Consider the following 20,717-nt stretch of genomic DNA (forward strand, 5'->3'; position numbering starts at 1 on the left):
TTGTCTCGGAGCAATTAACAAGCCTGGAGAAGTAACAATTAATTGAACAATAACGCACTAGTTTGGCCTTTTTAGCTTATGGCAAAATGTCATGCGAAAAAAGAGGACAGATATATGTCAGTTCGACAGTTTGAAATGACATGTAGCCATTACAATTTGTTTTGATCACCAGTCTGGTGATCATCGCTTGGTTATTTTACTTATCTTTTTTGAAGTGAAAAACGAGTGTTTTAGTTTAATTTGTTATTTTATGAAAAGACAATTGACTAAAGATAACATTGCTTGTGTTGCTTACGGCTGTAAAAGCCGTAGTAATGTGAAATCGGACGAAGATAGAAATTTGTCATTTCACAGGTTAGTGTTTTGATCAATTTTTTTGTTAATTGTATTATAAATAAGTTTATTTACCTTATTTTCTTAATCATCTATGTTTTATCTAACCGTAATCATTGAAATGAAATCATAATCAGCTGAGTTTTTAGAAAAAATGCAAAATATAACTTCCATAGTGTTGTGCAATTATCGATACTTGAGTAGGAATGAAGTACTTCATTGATAATGACTGCTTTAGGTTAGGAGAAAAAAAAAGGTATTTAAGTATGGATTTTATTGTTATTTGCAGGTTTCTGGCTTGAGAACAATTAAAAGATGTTTGGGTTAAAGCTATAGCACAGGAAAAATTGGAAGCCTTCAAAACATTCTCGGCCTTGTTCAAATCATTTCGAATCAGACGGGAAGAATAGTAAAGTGCTTTGCAGAGATGCTGTGCCACAAGTTTAAGGTGGCATCTATTTTAAATAATAAATATTGTAATTTGGTAATTAAGTATCGAAATTAAAAGGTTGTAAAAAAAATAAATGTTTATTTGTTTTATTTGAAGCAATTTATTTTAAACTTGTAACAATTTTTTCCTGTGGGTATGAGTTATTTTCCTGCGGTAAATTGTAGCCTATAATATGTTATTCTGATGTTTAAACTATATAATTATGAAGTTCCATAAAAACTCATTCAGTAGTTTTTACGTGAAAGAGTATCAAAATATGTCCATTCTTATATATTTTTGCTTTTATAATATTAGTAGGATACGACTATTGATTTGTAAAAAGATCAACCAGGTGGAAGTCAGATTCGTGCACGATGGGTTCCGTATAATTCTATGAATGAATCTATGAAAACAGGAAAAAATACGTACCTTTTTACGAAACCATAAAAACAACCTAAACCGAAATACCTCATAATATTTTTTTATAAATACCACTACCATACAATGCAAGGCAGTCAATACGCATCGTAAATGAATAATTCCAAATTAAACGAATCTTAAAATTTGGAATTACCTATCCATAATTCAAAATTAAACGAATCTTAAATTATCTTCAAGCAATTTTATAACTTAATTTTTTTATTTATCGATATTTTAGTATTCGATAAAGTAAAGGCAAGCACTACCTTTTTAGAACAAAAAGTGGCTACATGTGGATTTGAATGCCAAGCAGATAACAGTGTGTTGTCTCTTTCTATCGCATTAATTAGGGTATTGAATAAAAGAGAGCCACTATATAAGAAACGTTCAATTAATTGTTACTTCTCCAGGCTTGTTAATTGCTCCGAGATTATTGTGATGTCTGTGAACTTAGAAGATGTCAGGGCGCAAACAGATTAAATTATCAATTAATTTTAATGAAATACGTGAAATGTGAAATTGTTGAAATAGATACTCTTCTTTTTATATAATATTTTCCACGCCATTCGATTACGTTACTAAAAAGTTAAAATCATTTTTGGAGTTACAATTGAATCGAATTTCATATATCCACAGCATTAATCACTGAATTCATCGTACGTAAATTTATTTTAGAAAAACCATGTTTCAATATTTATGCAGAGGCTTTAATTATTATTTACCATTTCTTCAACAAAATATCGTAAAAATTGAAAAAGGTTTTTCTACAAAACTGCATTTTTAAAATCGTGTATTGAATGTAAAGTTTTATTACAAAAAAAATAACTGTATGTGACTTGAGACTTCTGTCATATTGACATTGTCTATATAGGTACCTACCTGAAAAAAATAAAAACAAGTTTTGACATTAGCTGATTAAATAATTTTCTAGCATTTTTATTATATTTTCTTATTATTAGACAATGCTCCTTACGAGACTTGGAAGTGTTATTAAATTAATAATATCTAGGATGTGAGTGCGTACTGCAGATTTCTGGCAGCGCTTTTACCCTCAATTGCTATTCTTTTTCATTCCAGTTCTTTGTGTGCGTCGTGTCAATTGAAATAATTAGATTTGAACTATTATTTTACCTTGATCAAGAGAAAAATGTTTAAGTACCAAATCAAATCACTTATATTACTTTTTCTTGGAAAATGTGCACTATGTATCTCTGATATGACTGAAAGTTCATTTGGAAAATATAACGAGGGTCTTATAGCTGCATTTGGCGACTTTAATTCTGATGAACTTACTGATGCCTTTATAATAAACGGGTCTAGTATAGAAGTGCTTTTGGCTCATGATAAAGAACCATTTTTACGCCCTTCTTCTTATATCTGCAATTTTAGTAATGTTTTAATCACAAGCATAGTGCCAGGTGACTTTGATGGAGATGCCTACATGGACATTCTTTTTACTACTCAACTTCAAAATGAAACATCCTCCCTACACGAGGTGAGAATATTATGGGGTGGTATGCCTGACCTTAATTGCACAGATGCAGTTTTAATAAAAGCTATAACATTAGGCCAACCACTAGTTATGGATTATAACCGTGATATGATATTAGATCTTTTTGGAATAAATTCCCAGAATCAAAGAGTCTTTTGGGTCTTTGATAATTCAAGATCAACACCCCTAGAGATATTGATGAATGATGGAAATAATAAAGAAATAAAATTACCACACTCACACTCCTTCTTAGATGTCAATGATGATAATGCTGCTGATTTATTAGTAACTACAAAGCTTGATGTAGAAGTTTGGTTGAATGAAGAGCCTAGTGGATTTAAATTCAATAACAGCATAGAGCTCCTTGTTGGATTTGCAACTATATATGGTCAAGTATTATTTATTGATGTGGCACTTTCTGGGGAGTTCTTTTTAGTTGTACCTGTTTGTTATGACCTTAGTTGTATAAACAGTACAATTCTTATATATGACAACAAGCAATGGCATGATTTGCAAGTGGACTTTAATGATGGAAAAGGCACAATGTGGCACTTCATTCCACCTCGAGATGAGCCTTACCTAGACACAATAACAATGCGAAGTGGCGATTACAATATGGATGGTTACCCTGACATTCTAATGACTCTTAGCCCTTCAAATAATAATAATGAGACAAGAGTTTTCTTAATGCATAATGTCCCATGCAATCTACCGGGATGCAAATTTCACAGAACTTTTGAAATTCAATGGGAAAAATTTAACTCTTTTGGTAACAATGTTATTATGGCAACTTTTTACGATTTCTACATGGATGGAGTGTTGGATGTTATTTATGTTCAAAAGAATATGACCACAAACAAATATGTTATGAAAGCTTTTCGGAATGAATTAGAATATGATACAAACTTTATTAAAGTTATTGTTGTTACTGGACTAAGTAATAAAAAGGTGCCTACAATCAATGGTACATTATACACTCGAAAAGTTACTTTTGGTAAGTTTTTTAAATTATTTTATTATTATGGAGTTTTAGCTCTAATATAGCCACAACAAAAATTAAAATTTTCTTGTAAAACATATACATAATAATTTATCATTTGTACAATCCCACTTTAGAATACAAAATTTAGAATATTGATTAACTTTTTAATTTTAATATTTAAATTTTTTATAACTTTTCAGGAACTAATTTACCTGGCCCAAAGATTGGATACAACACCTGGTCTCAAGAAGGTACTTATAGAACTGGAGTTTGTGCTCAACTTCCACAATCAGCATACTATGCTTTACAATTACCCTATTCTATATTTGGTCTGGACCGTACTCCTAACTTTGTGGACACACTTACTGTAGGACTTTCTGGGTACTCTAAAAGCTGGACACAAATCATTCCTAATTCTCAAATTGTTTTAATTCCTGCACCACCCAATGATCCTTCCCAGTGGAGAGCTCAGTTATTTGTGACTCCCAGCAAAGTTATTCTTAAAAGTGTCTTCGTTTTAACTGCTATCATTATTGTAATTATTGGATGTGTTCTGTATTTGCATTGGAAAGAAAGAAATGATAGGCAAGATATTATAGAAATTGATGAGAAAACATATGTTAAATTATAGGTTTAATCATTATCTATAAGTAAAAATAATTTTAGTTTGGAAACTGTGATTAAAAAAATTACTTGTTTAATCCTAGAAATATAAGTAAAGTATTGCATTATTGTTAACAACTAATATGTATATTATATTATACTCACTAAAAATTTACACACTCTTTTTAAAACACACAATAATTATTAATTACTATATTTTGTTTAAATTGGAGTTTGAATAAAAATTTATTTGGATTATTATTGTTCATGAGTGAAGTCAAATAACTAATGTAGGGAAAATATACTATATAAAATCTTTGATTGTTATCAGTTTTAAATTCATAGAGAATTACTTTCATAGCTTTATATTTAATGTTTTTTGGTTTGTTCGTAGTTTGGTATGTTTGTATGTTTAATATAATTTTGTATTGTAATTAAACTAGATTAAAGACTGATTTTCACATATTTGTTGAAATGAAAACAAAAAATGAAGTTGAATTATTTTTAATCATAGTTATTACTTTATAACATCAACCCAAAAATATGTGAAGCAATATTTTTGATTAGTTCAATGTTTGTGCTTCTTAGATTTTTCTTTCTTCTTTTCTAGTTTTTCCAATTTCCTATAACAATAAAAACAAAGATTAGTGCACTAGCGTGAAATCATACTTAATTACAAGCATGTTATGAATGTAATGGTATCTGCTTTATTGGACTTTAAAGAAATAATATCAGCATTGCCTATTGCACACATACTTCAACAATTTCTTCTTTTGCTTTTTAGTCAGCTGACTAATGAGATCTGTTTCCGTGAGAGATGATGTATCATTCTCAACTATTTTAGTGGCAGCAAGCGGCATGGCGCCGGGTTTCATCACTAGTCCAGTATCACGCATTTGTTGCATCAATGTGGGAACATCAGGCTTTTCTTCCTCTTCTTGTGGTGTTGATGCTGAAGCTTGCAGCGCACGAGCCTCACTCATAGATAAAGTGTACATAGTACACTCTTTGTCTGAAATCAAATTATTTATTGCACATCATTTAAAACTAAACAACTAATCCAGTCTGTAGGTATTTATGCTCTACAAAAGGTGGCGTAGAAAATGTTTTGAAATGATATTGTTTAGGTATGAAAGGTAAATCAAAATCCAAGTTTTCGACCTTGACGGACCCAGGCGCTAGCCGCCATCTTGAATTAAAGGTGCTAAAATTAGGTATATTTTAAATAACTTCTCAATTGTTTACTAAATCACAAAAGTGTCTATGAGGGGTTCAAAGAAGACAAAATTACCTACATTTTTTTCATACATGATTATTCTGTAAGTCTTAAAGGTAAAAAGTTACAAGCGACGGAAATAATAATATTTACAGAAATCATATAATTTTAATTTTGTTTAAAAATTGTACAGCTATCATTTTTTAATTCTCTTTGATGGCCCGGGCTGGTTAATGGTGGCTTCTTCATTATCGTCGCGAAAATTTTCTGTTTCATTGTCTGTATTTTTAGTTTCCAACCATGAAATTTCGTCATCATGACCAGAAGAAATCGAAGACGCTGGAGCACGCTTTCTAGTAACTTTTTACGTAGGGAACATGGATAAGGAATCCTTAGAAGATATCCGATAAGAACGATTCATAAAGTTATCAATAAAAAGTAAATTTAATCGACGAAATTTCATGGTTGGAAACTAAAAATACAGACAATGAAACACAAAATTTCAGCAACGATAATGAAGAAGCCACCATTAACCAGCCTGGGCCATCAAAAAGAATAAAAAAAGATTGCTGCACAATTTTTAAACAAAATTAAAATTATATGATTTCTGTAAATATTATTATTTCCGTCGCTTGTAACTTTTTACCTTTAAGACTTACAGAATAATCATGTATGAAAAAAATGTAGGTAATTTTGTCTTCTTTGAACCCCTCATAGACACTTTTGTGATTTAGTAAACAATTGAGAAGTTATTTAAAATATACCTAATTTTAGCACCTTTAATTCAAGATGGCGGCTAGCGCCGGGGTCCGTCAAGGTCGAAAACTTGGATTTTTATTTACCTTTCATACCTAATAGAGCAGGCTCCAAGGAGATGTTCGTTTGCAAAAATCGCGGACCTAAATCTGACTTCTGATATATATTGTATAGATCCCAGACATCCTATAGACAGATGTTGCCAACCAGTTTTGTGGTCCCCCTGCCCGCACCCCGGTAATTAAATATGGCATACAAAGAAAAAAATAAAAATTTCCAAAACATGCCGTGTGGGGTATCAAATGAAAGAGCTTATTGAGTAGATCACGAATATATAGCATACTATATACATTTCTTACACTTTCTCTAAGATTTTTTAGAAAATTTACGAAAATGGTCCATTTTTGAGTTAACTTTAAACCACTATAGATTGAAAACTCATGAATATATTTTTTAAATTATTATTTTAAATAATTAACAATAGTCCATTGTTTATGATTCAATAGTTCGTAATATAATATAAGTGAGCTATGTGGTGGATTTGATGAAAATAACTATATACTATATGAACTTGAAAATATACTCGCCATCTTTGAATGCTCCCCCCACTCCCCCATGCAACTATTTCACTGTACGAAATATTGAATCGTAAACAATGGACTATTGTTAATTATTTAAAATAATAATTTAAAAAATATATATAAGATATATTATTGAGGATTTTCAATGAAAACCAATTTGTTTCTCTGAAAATACAAAGCTTTTATTTTAATAGTTTCACAATTTTAAAATACAAGCAGTTTGTTACTACAACAACTATTCTCACCTGAAAATACAAAGAAACGACATTTAAAGTCCACATATAATAATAAATCCTCAATTATATCCCTTGCACATTGTTGCACACCAACACACAATACTTTAATCCTTTCTCGCCATTTTGTCTTACCGCTACGTCAATCCGAAAATCATATGAACGCGCGAAGCGCGGCAAATTTGAATATGGATGAAATGTTATTTCATTACATCTCCCCCCCCAAAAGTGAAAATTCTAAATAATATATCTATATCCTAAACGTAATCTTCATATTATTCTGCTGTTACTGGTTGTAATTTAGTTATGTGAAATAGTGTTGATTCTGTTTTTCTATTTCCGGTGTCAATCCTATAGATGGAGTTTGATATTTTCTCCAAAATCTTGAAAGGGCCTATTAATAGTTCGTCTAATTTTTTTCTATTTAATCTGTTTCCATTCTCCACATATACATCGCTCCCTATTTGTAATTCTAGCGGTTTTCTATTTCTGTCAAATATTTTCTTGTTGTAATTGTGGGATTTTATTGTATTCTCTAATGCTAATCTTCTATCTGCAATCCACTTGTCTTCCTTTTGTATTGTTTTAATTTCGTTTGGTAGAATAGTGACATTTGTACCATCAAGTAAGTATTTTGGTGCAAATCCTGTAACTGAGTGTTCCGTTTCATTATATTTCTGTATACATTCTCTTGCTACTGTTGTCCATGTTTTCTTGTTATTTTTCTCATTTATTCTGCATCTTATTTTATTGACTATTGTTTGATTTAATCTTTCGTTCAAGCCATTCGAGAATGGTGTATTGACTGCTGTAAATATTAATGTAATGTTGTTTTCCTGTAAATATTGTTTAAATTCTCTGGAGTTGATGCCCGGGTATTGATCTGTTAGAATTATTCCAATCTCATCTGTCTCGAGTACTTTCTTTGTTAGTTTAATAAAGTCACTTGCATTCTGTGTTTTAGAAGTTACAATAAATGCATACCTGGTGTAGTGGTCTACTAAAAGGTGTAAATATTTTTTTGTTGACCTAGATCCTCCAAAGCCACCGATAGTATCTATTGACATTATCTCAAACGGTTTTGTTGCTGGTCCCAGTTGTGACATTAGTCCAAATTTTCCTTGACATCTCGATTTATTTCTTATACATATTTCACATGTTTTACAAATATTTAATATATTTTTTGTTAGATTTTTAGCTGTATATACAGGGCTTATCTTTTTCTGCAATTGTCTGATACCAATATGGCATAAATCTTCATGCACCTTTTTAATAAGTTCTTTACTGAATTCTTCTGAGAGGATAATCTTTTCATCTTTCTTTATTTTTTTGTAGTATATTTCATTTTTGTGTATAAGATTTTGTTTATTTTCTATTATTATTGCATTTTTCTCTTGATCTTCAATTACATCTTTTATCTGTATTAAATTAACTATTTTCAATAGGTCCTCTTTGTTATCTTCTGATTCTAATACTGGGTTTCGACTCAAACAGTCAGCTTCAACATTTTCTTTGCCGGGTATATATTTTATTGTAAAATCATACTGAGATAGGTAATATGTAAGGTCTCCCAATTCTTCATCCGTCCTGCATTTAATATTCATATTCTCTAGAGGTTTGTGGTCAGAATAAATAGTGAATTGTTTTCCAATGAGCCAGTGTTGCCAATACTTAACCGCTTCTTTCATTGCAAGGCATTCCAAATATATAGCTTTTTTTCGTTTTTGAGGTTCATTCAGTTTCTTTGAGAAATATGCCACCGGTTTGTCTTTGCCGTCTAGTTGTGTCTGTTTTAATATTGCCCCAATACCCTCTAAAGATGCATCTGTAAAAATTTTTATCGGTAAGTCATTATCAAATATTTCCAACACAGGTTGAGAGCTTAAATAATTTTTTATTTGATTAAATGATTCTTCACACTTCTTTGACCACACAAATTTTTCATTTTTTCTTAATAAATTATGTAATGGGTCTAAAATAATTGCGCTTCTTGGTATGTATTCGTGGTAGAAGTTGATTTTACCCAAAAATTGTCTAATGTTCTTTTGTGTCTTAGGGGTTGGAAAATGTTTTATTGAGATCAGATTGTCTTTAAGTGGTCTTACCGAATTGTGCTGAATTACATGTCCTAGGTACTTTACCGAGTCTGAAGCGAAGGTACACTTCTGCAACTTCAATCTAAAGCCTTCTTTTATTATTGCCTCTAATACATCTCTTATGTGTCTCAAATGTTCTTCAAAGTTGGACGAGTATATCAAAATATCGTCAATGAAGTTAACTGCATATCCTGTAAGATTGTGTTTTCTTAGAATATTGCTTAAAATTCTCTGGAAAATTGCTGGTGATGTTTTCAAGCCAAAAGGGAGGCAGGTCCACTGGTAGTGGCCCTCCTGTGTGACAAATCCTGTTTTACTTCTATCTTCCACCCTTAGTGGTATTGCCCAAAATGCTGAATTTATGTCCAGTGTAGTAAAATATTTACAATTTCTAGTTTTAATAATTAAATCATCTATTAATGGGAAAGGTTGAGCTTGCGGTACAACAATTTTGTTCAACTCTCTGAAATCTATGCATAAACGGGATTTTTTATTGTCACCTTTTTTAAATGCCATTGTCACTGGAGCAGCGAAAGGACTGTAAGATTCTTCTATTAAATTATTCTTTAGTAACATGGATATTTGCTTTTCAATTTCTAATTTATCTTCTATTGTACATCTATATGGTCTTTTACTACAGTATTTATTGACTAATAAGTCTATGTGAGCTTCATAATTTCTAACTGATCCTATATCATACTTGTCTTTAGCAAAAATTGTTTTAAATTCCTTTATAATTTTCTCTATCTCAATTTTCTTTTCAGTATCTAAGTGTTCAATCATACTTATAAATTCCTCTGTTTCTATATGTTCATTGAAGTTTATTGCAAAAGTCTTTTTATATTTTTTTTTATTTTCGTTCTCTTTAGGTATTCTGTCTTTTTTATTTACTATTTTCTTTTGTTCTATCTGCAAGTTCTCATTTTGAGTTAGTCTGAATTTCTGTATCATATCCAATCCGATTATAAAATCATCAAAATCTTCATTTTCTACAACATATACATCCACTTCTTCTTCCAAATCAAATATTTTTATTTTAATTGTTATCAAGCCATCTGTTTTCTTCACACCATTAACCGTTTTCATATATGCAACATTAACATTATCTTTATCTTCTTTTACTTTTATCAGTCTTGAATTTATCAAAGAGATCTGTGAGCCTGAATCATAAATTCCACTTACTTCTATTTTATTTTCTAACAAAAGCTTGATTTTGATTAATGGTGTACTTACTCGTTTTTTTTATTAGTATTCATATCTACTTCAATAATTGAATTATTGTTCACAGTTCTGGCTTTGGTACCCCTTTCAGATTCATTTTTATTTTTCTTGAACCAACACAACTCTTCTGGATGGTATCTTATTCCTTTGTCTAAAGATTCACAGGTCTTACACGGCTTCTTCTCATTAATTTTATTTCTATGAAGAAAAGTAGCACTTCTTACCATAGGTGAGTTTTTCTTGTACATCATACCTTCATATTTTCTTATCTCGTTGAACAAATCAGTAGTGTTGTTGAGTTCATCCCTGTTTAATTTATTTAAGATAAACCCGGGTAAGCCTGTTGCAATAAGATCTATTATTGTTTTGGAGTCTACTGATTTGTTTATGTCTAGTATGAGTCGTTCTTTTTTTATTGCATAATCAATTAATAATCCTTCTTTATACTTGAACGCAAAAGCATATGTGACCATGTCCCATCCTTGGTTTTTAAATGTTTCCAAAAACTTGTTTTTCCATTCCTTCCATTCAGAAGTTACTGTTAGTTTGATGGCCATCGAGCTATACCAATCCAAACAAGATTTTTCTAAAAACAATCTCAATATTTCAATTTTTGTTTCATCTTTTGTAATATTGAAGCGGTCACACTCTTTTTCAAAATTCTCTATCCATTGCAATGCATTACAATTCTTACTTGTGAATTTTTCAATAATAAATTTCTCCGAGACATGTTTTAGGTTATGTTGATTTTCTTTCTTCGTGGTAGTTTCAATTAATTTTTCTAATATATTTTGTAAATTACTATCTTTGTCTTTTGGTTGTATGATGCTAATTTCTTCCAAGTATTGATCCAAAAATTGCATATTACCTTCCTCATCTGTATATGTTTTCTTTTGGTCTTCATCTAATTTTATCCAAATTTTTCGGCTTTGATGCCTCTTCTTTATGCTGTTTTTTATTTTCGAGAATGTATTCATTTTAACAATATATGTATGGTGAATGACCGGTTTCAGATCATCAGGTAAGACATAGCATTTTCCTTCTTCTGTAGTAATTGAGGTTATGGCTAACACATTGGATTTGCCATCATTTGAAGCTATCATCGTAAACTCAAATTGCAATCGGTCCATCTTCTTTTAGTTAACGAAAATGTCGTTTTATAAGATATATTATTGAGGATTTTCAATGAAAACCAATTTGTTTCTCTGAAAATACAAAGCTTTTATTTTAATAGTTTCACAATTTTAAAATACAAGCAGTTTGTTACTACAACAACTATTCTCACCTGAAAATACAAAGAAACGACATTTAAAGTCCACATATAATAATAAATCCTCAATTATATCCCTTGCACATTGTTGCACACCAACACACAATACTTTAATCCTTTCTCGCCATTTTGTCTTACCGCTACGTCAATCCGAAAATCATATGAACGCGCGAAGCGCGGCAAATTTGAATATGGATGAAATGTTATTTCATTACATATATTCATGAGTTTTCAATCTATAGTGGTTTAAAGTTAACTCAAAAATGGACCATTTTCGTAAATTTTCTAAAAAATCTTAGAGAAAGTGTAAGAAATGTATATAGTATGCTATATATTCGTGATCTACTCAATAAGCTCTTTCATTTGATACCCCACACGGCATGTTTTGGAAATTTTTATTTTTTTCTTTGTATGCCATATTTAATTACCGGGGTGCGGGCAGGGGGACCACAAAACTGGTTGGCAACATCTGTCTATAGGATGTCTGGGATCTATACAATATATATCAGAAGTCAGATTTAGGTCCGCGATTTTTGCAAACGAAACTCCACTGAGAGTCCGGTCTATAAACAATATTGTTTCAAAACATTTTCTACGCCACCTTTTGTAGAGCAGAGGCTTTTACATTTCCCCACAGACTGGACTAAACACAGATGCAAAAGTAATATATCAAATAATATCATGAAATTTACCACACAACATGTATTGTAAAAAAAACAAAAGTATTACCTGTATTTATATGACCCCATTTGTGACACTTAATACAACGCACATTTCTGACCAAAATGCCAAATGGTTGATCTCTGATTTCATTGTCACCCTTGCAGTAGCTTTCTCTTGGAGCATTGTATTTTCTTTGCCATTCAAATTTATATTCTGGCTCATTGTCTTCACGTTCCCGTTCCTTTTTAACACCTGGTGGTGGCTCATACATAAAATTTAAGCTTAGCTTATCTTTGCTATCCTTACTGAGTAAAGCTCTAAAAAAGAAGATACACATAATATACATAAATAATTCCGATGACAATATATATTTTATAGCTATTTATATTGTATAGTATTAATTGTTTAATGAGCCAATCTATAATGGCAATCATTATTGAATGAGATTTGACAATTCATATTAAGTATTAAAACATTTTTTCATCTGTTCATGAAAAGTGAAGTCTCATGACCCCTAGTGGGGTAAGGGGCAGATGCATTATACATCTGTTTCACTGATTGATTATCTTTAGAGACAAGTATGTGATTAGCCTTCTGTGTCCTACAGTGTCATTTTTTTCTACGTCTCCACCGGGAATCGAACCCAGGACCCCTTGGTGTTACACTCACACGTCAACCACTGTAGCAAGGAGGCGGGTATATTGATCTGTTCATACACACCAAATATAATATATTATACATAACAAATTTGTATTAGGATAAGATATAATAGATTTGATTTGTTTATAGGATACTCTAATAATTATTTAATAAAAAGGATAATAAATGTAGGCTATAAATTTACTATTCTTAGAACAGAATAACATAATTTCTTGTTCACCTTGACCAAGTTATTGTATGAGTTATAAATATGAAAATATATCCTGTAATCATATTGTCATAGATACCTAAAATTAAATTATTTCTTTATTTATTTTCTATAATTTCCCAATTATACTTATTATTCACTTACTTGTTTTCATGTAATTCTTGTTCCTTTTCATACTGTACACGTAATTCCTCTTGTTTCTTTTTGTATGCTTCTGTTTTCTGTTCTGCCATCCATACCTTTTTAGAACAATAAAAATTAGTTTATTTTAAAATTTAAAAAGGGTATAATACTATATTAATTAATAAGACTATGTACTAGGTCTGAGTCAAATTAAATTAATTTCATGGTCAATCATTTTTACAATTAATATTCTTGTTATTTGTTATTTCACAACAATTTTATTTCCGAGATTTATATTTTAATTATATGAATATAATATATGGATGAACAAACGGGTTGGCTTTAGTTAACTGCCGCACGAATTTGTTGGAAATATTTATATTTTTAGTTAGCTAGGTAATGTAAGATTGTAATTCCAAAATATTATCGTTAGGAAACTTGTAGTTTTTTAGTTATTAATTTTTAAAGTTAATAATTTTTTGTGCGAAAAAAGTGCATTTATCCGTTTTGTTGTGCAAAAAAGCGGACCAAGACGTTCCATTTCACTGTACTGTGACTTTACGCTGCGGCCGGCGAGTGCCAAAAGCGATTTTAGGGCGATTCCTACTCAAACAAAAAAAAATCTACGTAGGTAGGTTAAAAAACTATTAAACTTTTATTTTTATTATCCAAATAGGTAGCGAGGAGCGAAGCGACGAGCGTGTTAGGTTTACTCTTGAACTGCCGCACGAGCCGAGCGAGCGAAGCGAGCGTGCCGCGGTAGCGGCCGGCGAGTGCCAGAAGCGACTAAAGGGCGATTCCCACTCAAACAAAAAAGACGTGTGGCACTCGGGGACTGCCGCGGCAAAGCTATTGCATAGCATGCCTTCAAGCCGCACCTCCGTGCCCGTCGGAGTGGGGAGCGTGAGGTTTTTCGTTACGCAATTTCTGGATTCGGTCCCCGCGCTCAAGGCCCGCGATAGAAGCTATGCAATAGCTTTAAAAAAATCTACGTAGGTTAAAAAACTATTAAACTTTTAGTATTCAAATAGGTAGCGAGGAGCGAAGCGACGAGCGTATTAGGTTAACATTTGAACTGCCGCGGCAGCGGCCGGCGAGTGCCAGAAGCGACTTTAGGGCGATTCCCACTCAAATAAAAAAAACTACGTAGGTTTTCACAACTTGTTTGTATTTTATTTATGTATCGTAAAATTTTTGTTACACCAATTCCATACATTTTGAGGTTAGAATAGGAAAATTGATTTTTCTCCAAAACTATTGGTTTCCTAACTTTCCCCTTTTGGTGGGAGGGTCCCCCTCTCCTCCCCCCCATCCCCCACCCACAAAAAACCTATAATACGTGCGGCAGTTCTCTAAAGAAACCCCGAACAAACTCACTCTTTTTAAATTATCTCGAGAAGCAGGATGGAAGAATTTTTTACACATATAATTGTTAAATCCTTTCCCCATCTTTGAATTTTAAATTTATCTCAAACTATAAATATAAACAAATAATGTACGACTCTTCTCTGAAGTATCCTAATTCTAGCAGACGAGAGTTAATAAAATTTACTTTGTTTTTATCTTCAGAATTCAATTTAATTTTATAATGAAAAAATCTCAGAGGAAAAAATAAAATGATAGTTATGATTTGTCAATTGTCAAATGTCAACTTATAAGTATAAATAGTTTAATGAGCTACGAGCACAGAGTGAATACTGAGGTGAATACTAGATACCACAGATTAAGTATTAGTTACTACGTAGGTAACTAGAGATAACAGCGGCAGAAGGCGACAGATGTGGTCTTTGGATATAATATAAGGATTTCTTCGCATTGGGCCTTAAAACATAACCATGCCCTAGGTATTGGGTACTAGGTACATAATTATAAAAAGATATTGTAAAATCTCTTCGTGTTTGATCTTAATTTATGCGCAGTTAGTCTCCGTTAAGTCTCCGTTGGAAAAATTTTTCAATGTCTTTTCGTGAATGGGCTACTTTTATGACCGCGGTACATAATAATTACTCTGTGGTACTGACTAGTTTATCTGACTTGAGACTTCTGATTTGTGAATTGACATTTGCTAATTGTTTGGCTGATGGCTCATGTCTGTTTGACATAGAGGCTTGGAAAAGATTTATTCTTCAACTTTTTAATTAGATTTTGCAAAGGGATTTGCATCCGTATATATTGAATTTATAGCATTTTGCAGTTATTTTTTCACCAAGTCACAGTTGTAAAGTATTACCTTAGAATTAATTCGTAGAAATGGCGGATGGAGTACAAATACTTAGACGCAATCGTCCGGGATCTAAGGCGAAGGTAATTTTAAAAACACCTTCAATAATAAGAAACTATGTAAAAAATCGGTTAAAAAAAAGAAATATGACCTAGTTATGATTAAATCTGGATGTGAGTAATAATGAAATTATTAATGTTTTATAGGATTTTTGCCGATGGCCTGATCAACCGTTCGAAGAAATGGACAATACTCTCGCTGTTCAACAATTAATTCAGCAAACAATTCGCCGCGATCCATCAAATTTAGAGGCTATTTTAAAAATGCCAGAAGCTCAAGAAGAAGGTGTTTGGAAATATGAGCATTTAAGGTATCCAATAGTGGTTTTTATTTTTAGTAAAAAGTATTATGTGAATATATTTTCTGTGTGTAATTGGAACTTTCTTGCACTTCTTATTGTTAAATGTAGGCTAAAATGTACCTTAAGGGCCATCGAGTTGGGCAACCAAAATTGTAAATGTATTTAAAAATAATAATGTATTATTATTTCAGACAGTTCTGTATGGAACTGAACGGTTTGACGGTTAGACTACAAAGTGAGTGTAAGCCAGAAACATGCACTCAAATGACTGCAACAGAACAGTGGATTTTCCTTTGTGCTGCACATAAAACACCAAAAGAATGTCCGGCCATTGATTACACAAGGCACACACTAGATGGTGCTGCTTGTCTACTAAATAGCAACAAGTATTTTCCAAGCAGGTAACATTAAAAATTTTTATTATAAATATTTAATATTTATATTTATCCATACTAATATTATAAATGCAAAAGTAACTCTGTCTGTCTGTTACTCAATCACGCCTTAACTTCTGAACCAATTTGCATGAAATTTGGTATAGAGATATTTTGATACCCGAGAAAGGACATAGGCTACATTTTACCCCGGGACATAGGATAGGTTTTATCCCGGAAATACCACGGGAACGGGAACTATGCGGGTTTTTCTTTGACTGCGCGGGCGAAGCCGCGGGCGGAAAGCTAGTATTTATATATACTGTAATTATGTAGTATATTGATATATACTGTTCAGGGTTTAAATTTGAGTTGTGCTTACAGAATTTTATAAAATGCTTACAGAAGACAAGTTTATAATATATTTGTGTTAAATATTGAGGTCAAAATTGTTATATATTTGTTTGTTTTCAGAGTAAGCATCAGAGATTCATCTGTTGGCAAATTGGGATCTGTATGTAGAAGAGTGTACAGAATATTCTCCCATGCTTATTTTCACCACCGTGCAATATTTGATGCTTTTGAGAAAGAAACACACCTCTGTAAAAGATTTACATACTTTGTTACGAAGTACTCTATAATATCAAAAGAAATTTTAATTCTTCCCAAGCTTGATGATGAGACCCCAATAAATCAGCCTGTTGGTGAATCTGAAGCTTAAAATCTCATAAGTATTTTAAGATGTTTGAAAAGTTTCTTATAGAAACACTATCATTTACTTTTACTATAAAAAAATACCAGTTCTATTTATTACACTTTGACGATTCTAATTATAGTGACTGTTATTTGATTAGAAATAATGTAAAGTTAAGGTATCATGAAATACGTTTTCCTTGTATGTGTATATGTGACGGCTGGCTTGTGAAGAGTTAAATCTGTAGTGTCTCTTGCAATATGAACAATCACATTATGTTGGTTTTAAGTAATACTAAACCATATATAGTAGAAAGCACATATTATTGTGTTAGATTATAAGTTCAGTTTTTTAAATATTGTTAATTTGTATGTACATTTTATGTATGTACTTCAAATGGAAAATTTCAGAAGCTGTAAGCACAAAACAAGTGTAGTAACAAAAATAATATTGATCATGTAACAGATTAAAAAGTTCATGAAAAACATCATTTTATTTAAAAAATAACTTTAAATGGAAAAGTGTAAGTTCTAAATATATAATCATCTATTTATAACTACATGATGTATGTATTCATAATATAGAAATGGTAGATGCATAAAAATGTACTTGAATAAAAATCTTTTTATGAGCTCTCATATTTATTAATATAAATATTATAATATAAAATTTACTGTAAGTCAATAAAACACATTTAAAAAGAACATGATATTATTTTTATTTAACATTCTTATGTTTAAATGGTTTTTTTGTCTTATGTGGCTGGCTTTGTTTAGAGAATTGTTCTTGTTCCCAAAATTTCTTCCCATGTAATGTTTGGTATCTGGAAAGAGAAAATTAATTTGAAATGCTTCATAGTCAACATTCATTTGAAAATATATAAAAAAAATATATAAATTATAAAAAGGTACTATTATACAGGGTGTCCCAAAAAGTAGTGATGAACGGAAGCTGGGAGGTAGAGGACCAAGAGGGCTATCCGAATCACCCCCATGTGTGTTATGCGATTTTTCGTATTTTCGGAGTTATTACATTTTTTTCAATTTTTCATCTATCGCCGAGTACGATGAGATTTTTATTTATGGTGACGTGAATTATTGCGCTAGATGCTTGATTTTTTTTGTGTGCTAAGCTGAAAGATAGGCCAATTCAGTATGGTAACATTTACTATCGTTAGATCTTTGAATGGAATAAAAAAAACAATTAAATGCCAAGAAAGATAAAATTACTCAGTATGTTCATAACTTCAAGGGCCCATAAAAAAATAAAATCACATAAAAAAGGTTTTCCATTTTGCTTTTAAAAACTTGCTCTATCGATCAGGTAGCTACCCTAAAAATTTCATTTTATTATTCTGAAGGCTTCAATCGAAAAATTGAAATCTTAATGTGGTAAGTGCAAAATTTTTATTAACATGATGATCATTAAAACCAATAAATAGGTGTTTAATTACCAGAATTTTTTTAAAATAGCCCCGCTGTTGCTCAATGCAAGTGCGACATCACCGTAAAAAGTTGTCTTTTTAATGTCTGAATGTTCTTTTATCATTTTTAATGGTTTCTTCTGCTACTATGAATTTCCGGGTTATTTCGTCCAAATTGGGGCATTCTCTCAAGTAGCCGAGGTCTTTTTAGTATCCCCATTGAAACAATTCAATGGGGTTTAGGTCGAGGGACCGTGGAGGCCAGGCTTTAAGGTAGGCGTCACCGGCGCATGCGCAGGCTGCTACGACCAATCCATCTTTCAGGGTATTTTTGCCCTTTAGCCTGGCCTCCACGGTCTCCGGACATAAACCCTATTGAATTTTTTCTATGGGGATACTACAAAGACGAGAGACTGCCACAATTTGGACGAAATAACCCGGAAATTCATAATAGCAGAAGAAACCATTAAAAATGATTAAAGAACATTCAGACATTAAAAAGACAACTTTTTACAGTGATGTCGCACTTGCATTGAGCAACAGCGGGGCTATTTTAAAAAAAATCTGGTAATTAAACACCTATTTATTGGTTTTAATGATCATCATGTTAATAAAAATTTTGCACTTACCACATTAAGATTTCAATTTTTCGATTGAAGCCTTCAGAATAATAAAATGAAATTTTTAGGGTAGCTACCTGATCGATAGAGCAAGTTTTTAAAAGCCAAATGGAAAACCTTTTTTATGTGATTTTATTTTTTTATGGGCCCTTGAAGTTATGAACATACTGGGTAATTTTATCTTTCTTGGCATTTAATTGTTTTTTTTATTCCATTCAAAGATCTAACGATAGTAAATGTTACCATACTGAATTGGCCTATCTTTCAGCTTAGCACACAAAAAAAATCAAGCATCTAGCGCAATAATTCACGTCACCATAAATATAAATCTCATCGTACTCGGCGATAGATGAAAAATTTAAAAAAATTTAATAACTCCGAAAATACGAAAAATCGCATAACACACATGGGGGTGATTCGGATAGCCCTCTAAGTCCTCTACCTCCCAGCTTCAGTATATCACTACTTTTTGGGACACCCTGTATAGTGTTTCTATAAAAAGGTAAGGTAACTGGAGAAAAACAAAAGCTAAATATAATAATATAAATAAAATTATTATGAGAGATAATATGAAAATCTTTACCCAAGTGGAGTATCTATTGGTTGCTCAACTGATAACAAAATGTGTATCACTGGTATTTGTCTCTTCACTACTATTGTTTCAAGTCCATCTAGCTTCGGCTCCCAGTACTCTTCCACACTAAAATCAAAGTGTGATGAAAATGAAATATGTGTCAATAATATTATTGATATGTATCTATCTCTAAGATCACTCATTAATATTCCTTCAGTCAAGAAATTACCTTTTAGATGTCAGTTTCGTAATTTGGTGTGGGATTGCGAATTGCCTTTTTAATATTTCCGCACATGAGATTGCTTTAGGTATTGCAACTCCAGCCCCACTCCATACAACAGCTGTTGCTGCTTTATCCTCTAGAATACCCGAAGCATGTGACAATAAATTCACCATTTTACTTCCTCCTTTTACCTATAATACAAAAACATCTCTTGTCTAGTATAACCGGAGGATATAAAACGATTTTAAACTCTGATTTAGTACCTAACTAATACCTGCATCCAAAGGAAGTTTTCAGGTAAACCATTTATTGGGATTTTACTTCTTTCCATTTCTTCCTCAACATTTTTCCCTTTGAAATAATTTTCCATTTTGTATTTAATATTAAAGATCCATTAAAATAGTAAACAATTTCGCTAAAAAATAATCTGATTTTAAATTAAATATTGTTGAAAAAAGCAATCATGAACACAGTCGGCTCACGGCTGTCACAAAGACAGAGTCATACTGTCATTGTCATTTGTCGACTGTCATGTCAATTGTCAATAATGAGGTCAATAATTATTGTCAAATTGTTTTTCCGTTTTACGCTAGCACAATAAACATTTTTTAGTAGGTATCAAACTGATTGTAATAATTTGGTATGATACTGACTATTAAATAGGTATATTTTATTATAATATTGTACATAAAATGTTTTATAATATATGGCATCATAACATAATGGCAAATGCTCTATGAATACACTAGTATACGTTATTGGTGTCAGCTACTAAATAGTAAATACAAAGCCAGTAGTTTAAATCTAAACAGCCGTATTTAAATTGATTAAATTAGTTGAACTGGTTAATTTCTACCTATTTAACCGACAAATTACGTGTTGGGTACTTTGTAGGTACAGTTTTATAAAATGAGATACGAACAACTAAAAAGTTAAGACG

General features: G+C 31.5%; 5 protein-coding genes across 5 annotated transcripts; 2 read left to right on the forward strand and 3 right to left on the reverse strand.

Annotated features, from left to right (window-relative positions):
• Positions 1–2,057: 2,057 nt before the first annotated feature.
• LOC149905803 (T-cell immunomodulatory protein) lies at positions 2,058–4,627 on the forward strand. Its single transcript, XM_090105330.1, has 3 exons — positions 2,058–2,195; positions 2,261–3,669; positions 3,858–4,627. Exons 2-3 carry the CDS (start codon positions 2,331–2,333, stop codon positions 4,286–4,288), a joined length of 1,770 nt encoding a protein of 589 aa, XP_089961456.1. The 5' UTR covers positions 2,058–2,195; positions 2,261–2,330; the 3' UTR covers positions 4,289–4,627.
• Positions 4,628–4,748: 121 nt separating this feature from the next.
• LOC149905804 (corepressor of RBPJ and splicing regulator) lies at positions 4,749–14,926 on the reverse strand. The gene is made up of 5 exons (XM_090105332.1): positions 14,665–14,926; positions 13,309–13,403; positions 12,363–12,613; positions 5,017–5,272; positions 4,749–4,883 (listed from the first exon to the last, which is right to left on the reverse strand). The coding sequence occupies exons 1-5, from the start codon at positions 14,734–14,736 to the stop codon at positions 4,829–4,831; spliced, it is 729 nt and encodes a 242-aa protein (XP_089961458.1). The 5' UTR covers positions 14,737–14,926; the 3' UTR covers positions 4,749–4,828.
• Positions 10,369–11,845, reverse strand: LOC149905805 (uncharacterized). Its single transcript, XM_090105331.1, has 2 exons — positions 11,649–11,845; positions 10,369–11,568 (listed from the first exon to the last, which is right to left on the reverse strand). The coding sequence occupies exon 2, from the start codon at positions 11,491–11,493 to the stop codon at positions 10,372–10,374; it is 1,122 nt and encodes a 373-aa protein (XP_089961457.1). The 5' UTR covers positions 11,494–11,568; positions 11,649–11,845; the 3' UTR covers positions 10,369–10,371.
• A 435-nt stretch (positions 14,927–15,361) lies between the features above and the next one.
• Mob4 (MOB kinase activator 4) lies at positions 15,362–17,547 on the forward strand. Its single transcript, XM_090105333.1, has 4 exons — positions 15,362–15,591; positions 15,715–15,878; positions 16,061–16,270; positions 16,718–17,547. Exons 1-4 carry the CDS (start codon positions 15,538–15,540, stop codon positions 16,962–16,964), a joined length of 675 nt encoding a protein of 224 aa, XP_089961459.1. The 5' UTR covers positions 15,362–15,537; the 3' UTR covers positions 16,965–17,547.
• On the reverse strand, positions 17,495–20,250 carry Rpp25 (ribonuclease P protein subunit Rpp25). Its single transcript, XM_090105335.1, has 4 exons — positions 20,052–20,250; positions 19,784–19,968; positions 19,564–19,680; positions 17,495–17,760 (listed from the first exon to the last, which is right to left on the reverse strand). The coding sequence occupies exons 1-4, from the start codon at positions 20,145–20,147 to the stop codon at positions 17,655–17,657; spliced, it is 504 nt and encodes a 167-aa protein (XP_089961461.1). The 5' UTR covers positions 20,148–20,250; the 3' UTR covers positions 17,495–17,654.
• Positions 20,251–20,717: the final 467 nt, after the last annotated feature.

Source organism: Colias eurytheme, chromosome 9, assembly GCF_061535395.1.
Source record: "Colias eurytheme isolate Ceu_HAF_F1 chromosome 9, ilColEury1 Martin Lab GWU primary, whole genome shotgun sequence".
In the NCBI taxonomy this organism is placed as follows: Eukaryota; Metazoa; Arthropoda; class Insecta; order Lepidoptera; family Pieridae; genus Colias; species Colias eurytheme.

Coding starts and splice junctions, on each gene's coding strand:
- LOC149905803 (XM_090105330.1), top strand. CDS start 2,331: ATGTTTAAGTACCAAATCAAATCACTTATATTACTTTTTCTTGGAAAA. Junction 3,670..3,857: donor CACTCGAAAAGTTACTTTTG/GTAAGTTTTTTA, acceptor ATAACTTTTCAG/GAACTAATTTACCTGGCCCA.
- LOC149905805 (XM_090105331.1), bottom strand. CDS start 11,493: ATGGACCGATTGCAATTTGAGTTTACGATGATAGCTTCAAATGATGGC.
- LOC149905804 (XM_090105332.1), bottom strand. CDS start 14,736: ATGGGGAAAGGATTTAACAATTATATGTGTAAAAAATTCTTCCATCCT. Junction 13,404..14,664: donor CTCGAGATAATTTAAAAAGA/GTGAGTTTGTTC, acceptor TGTTCTAAAAAG/GTATGGATGGCAGAACAGAA. Junction 4,884..5,016: donor CAAAAGAAGAAATTGTTGAA/GTATGTGTGCAA, acceptor TTATTGTTATAG/GAAATTGGAAAAACTAGAAA.
- Mob4 (XM_090105333.1), top strand. CDS start 15,538: ATGGCGGATGGAGTACAAATACTTAGACGCAATCGTCCGGGATCTAAG. Junction 15,592..15,714: donor GTCCGGGATCTAAGGCGAAG/GTAATTTTAAAA, acceptor AATGTTTTATAG/GATTTTTGCCGATGGCCTGA. Junction 15,879..16,060: donor TGGAAATATGAGCATTTAAG/GTATCCAATAGT, acceptor TTATTATTTCAG/ACAGTTCTGTATGGAACTGA.
- Rpp25 (XM_090105335.1), bottom strand. CDS start 20,147: ATGGAAAATTATTTCAAAGGGAAAAATGTTGAGGAAGAAATGGAAAGA. Junction 19,969..20,051: donor AAAACTTCCTTTGGATGCAG/GTATTAGTTAGG, acceptor TTTGTATTATAG/GTAAAAGGAGGAAGTAAAAT. Junction 17,761..19,563: donor CCAATAGATACTCCACTTGG/GTAAAGATTTTC, acceptor TTCTCTTTCCAG/ATACCAAACATTACATGGGA.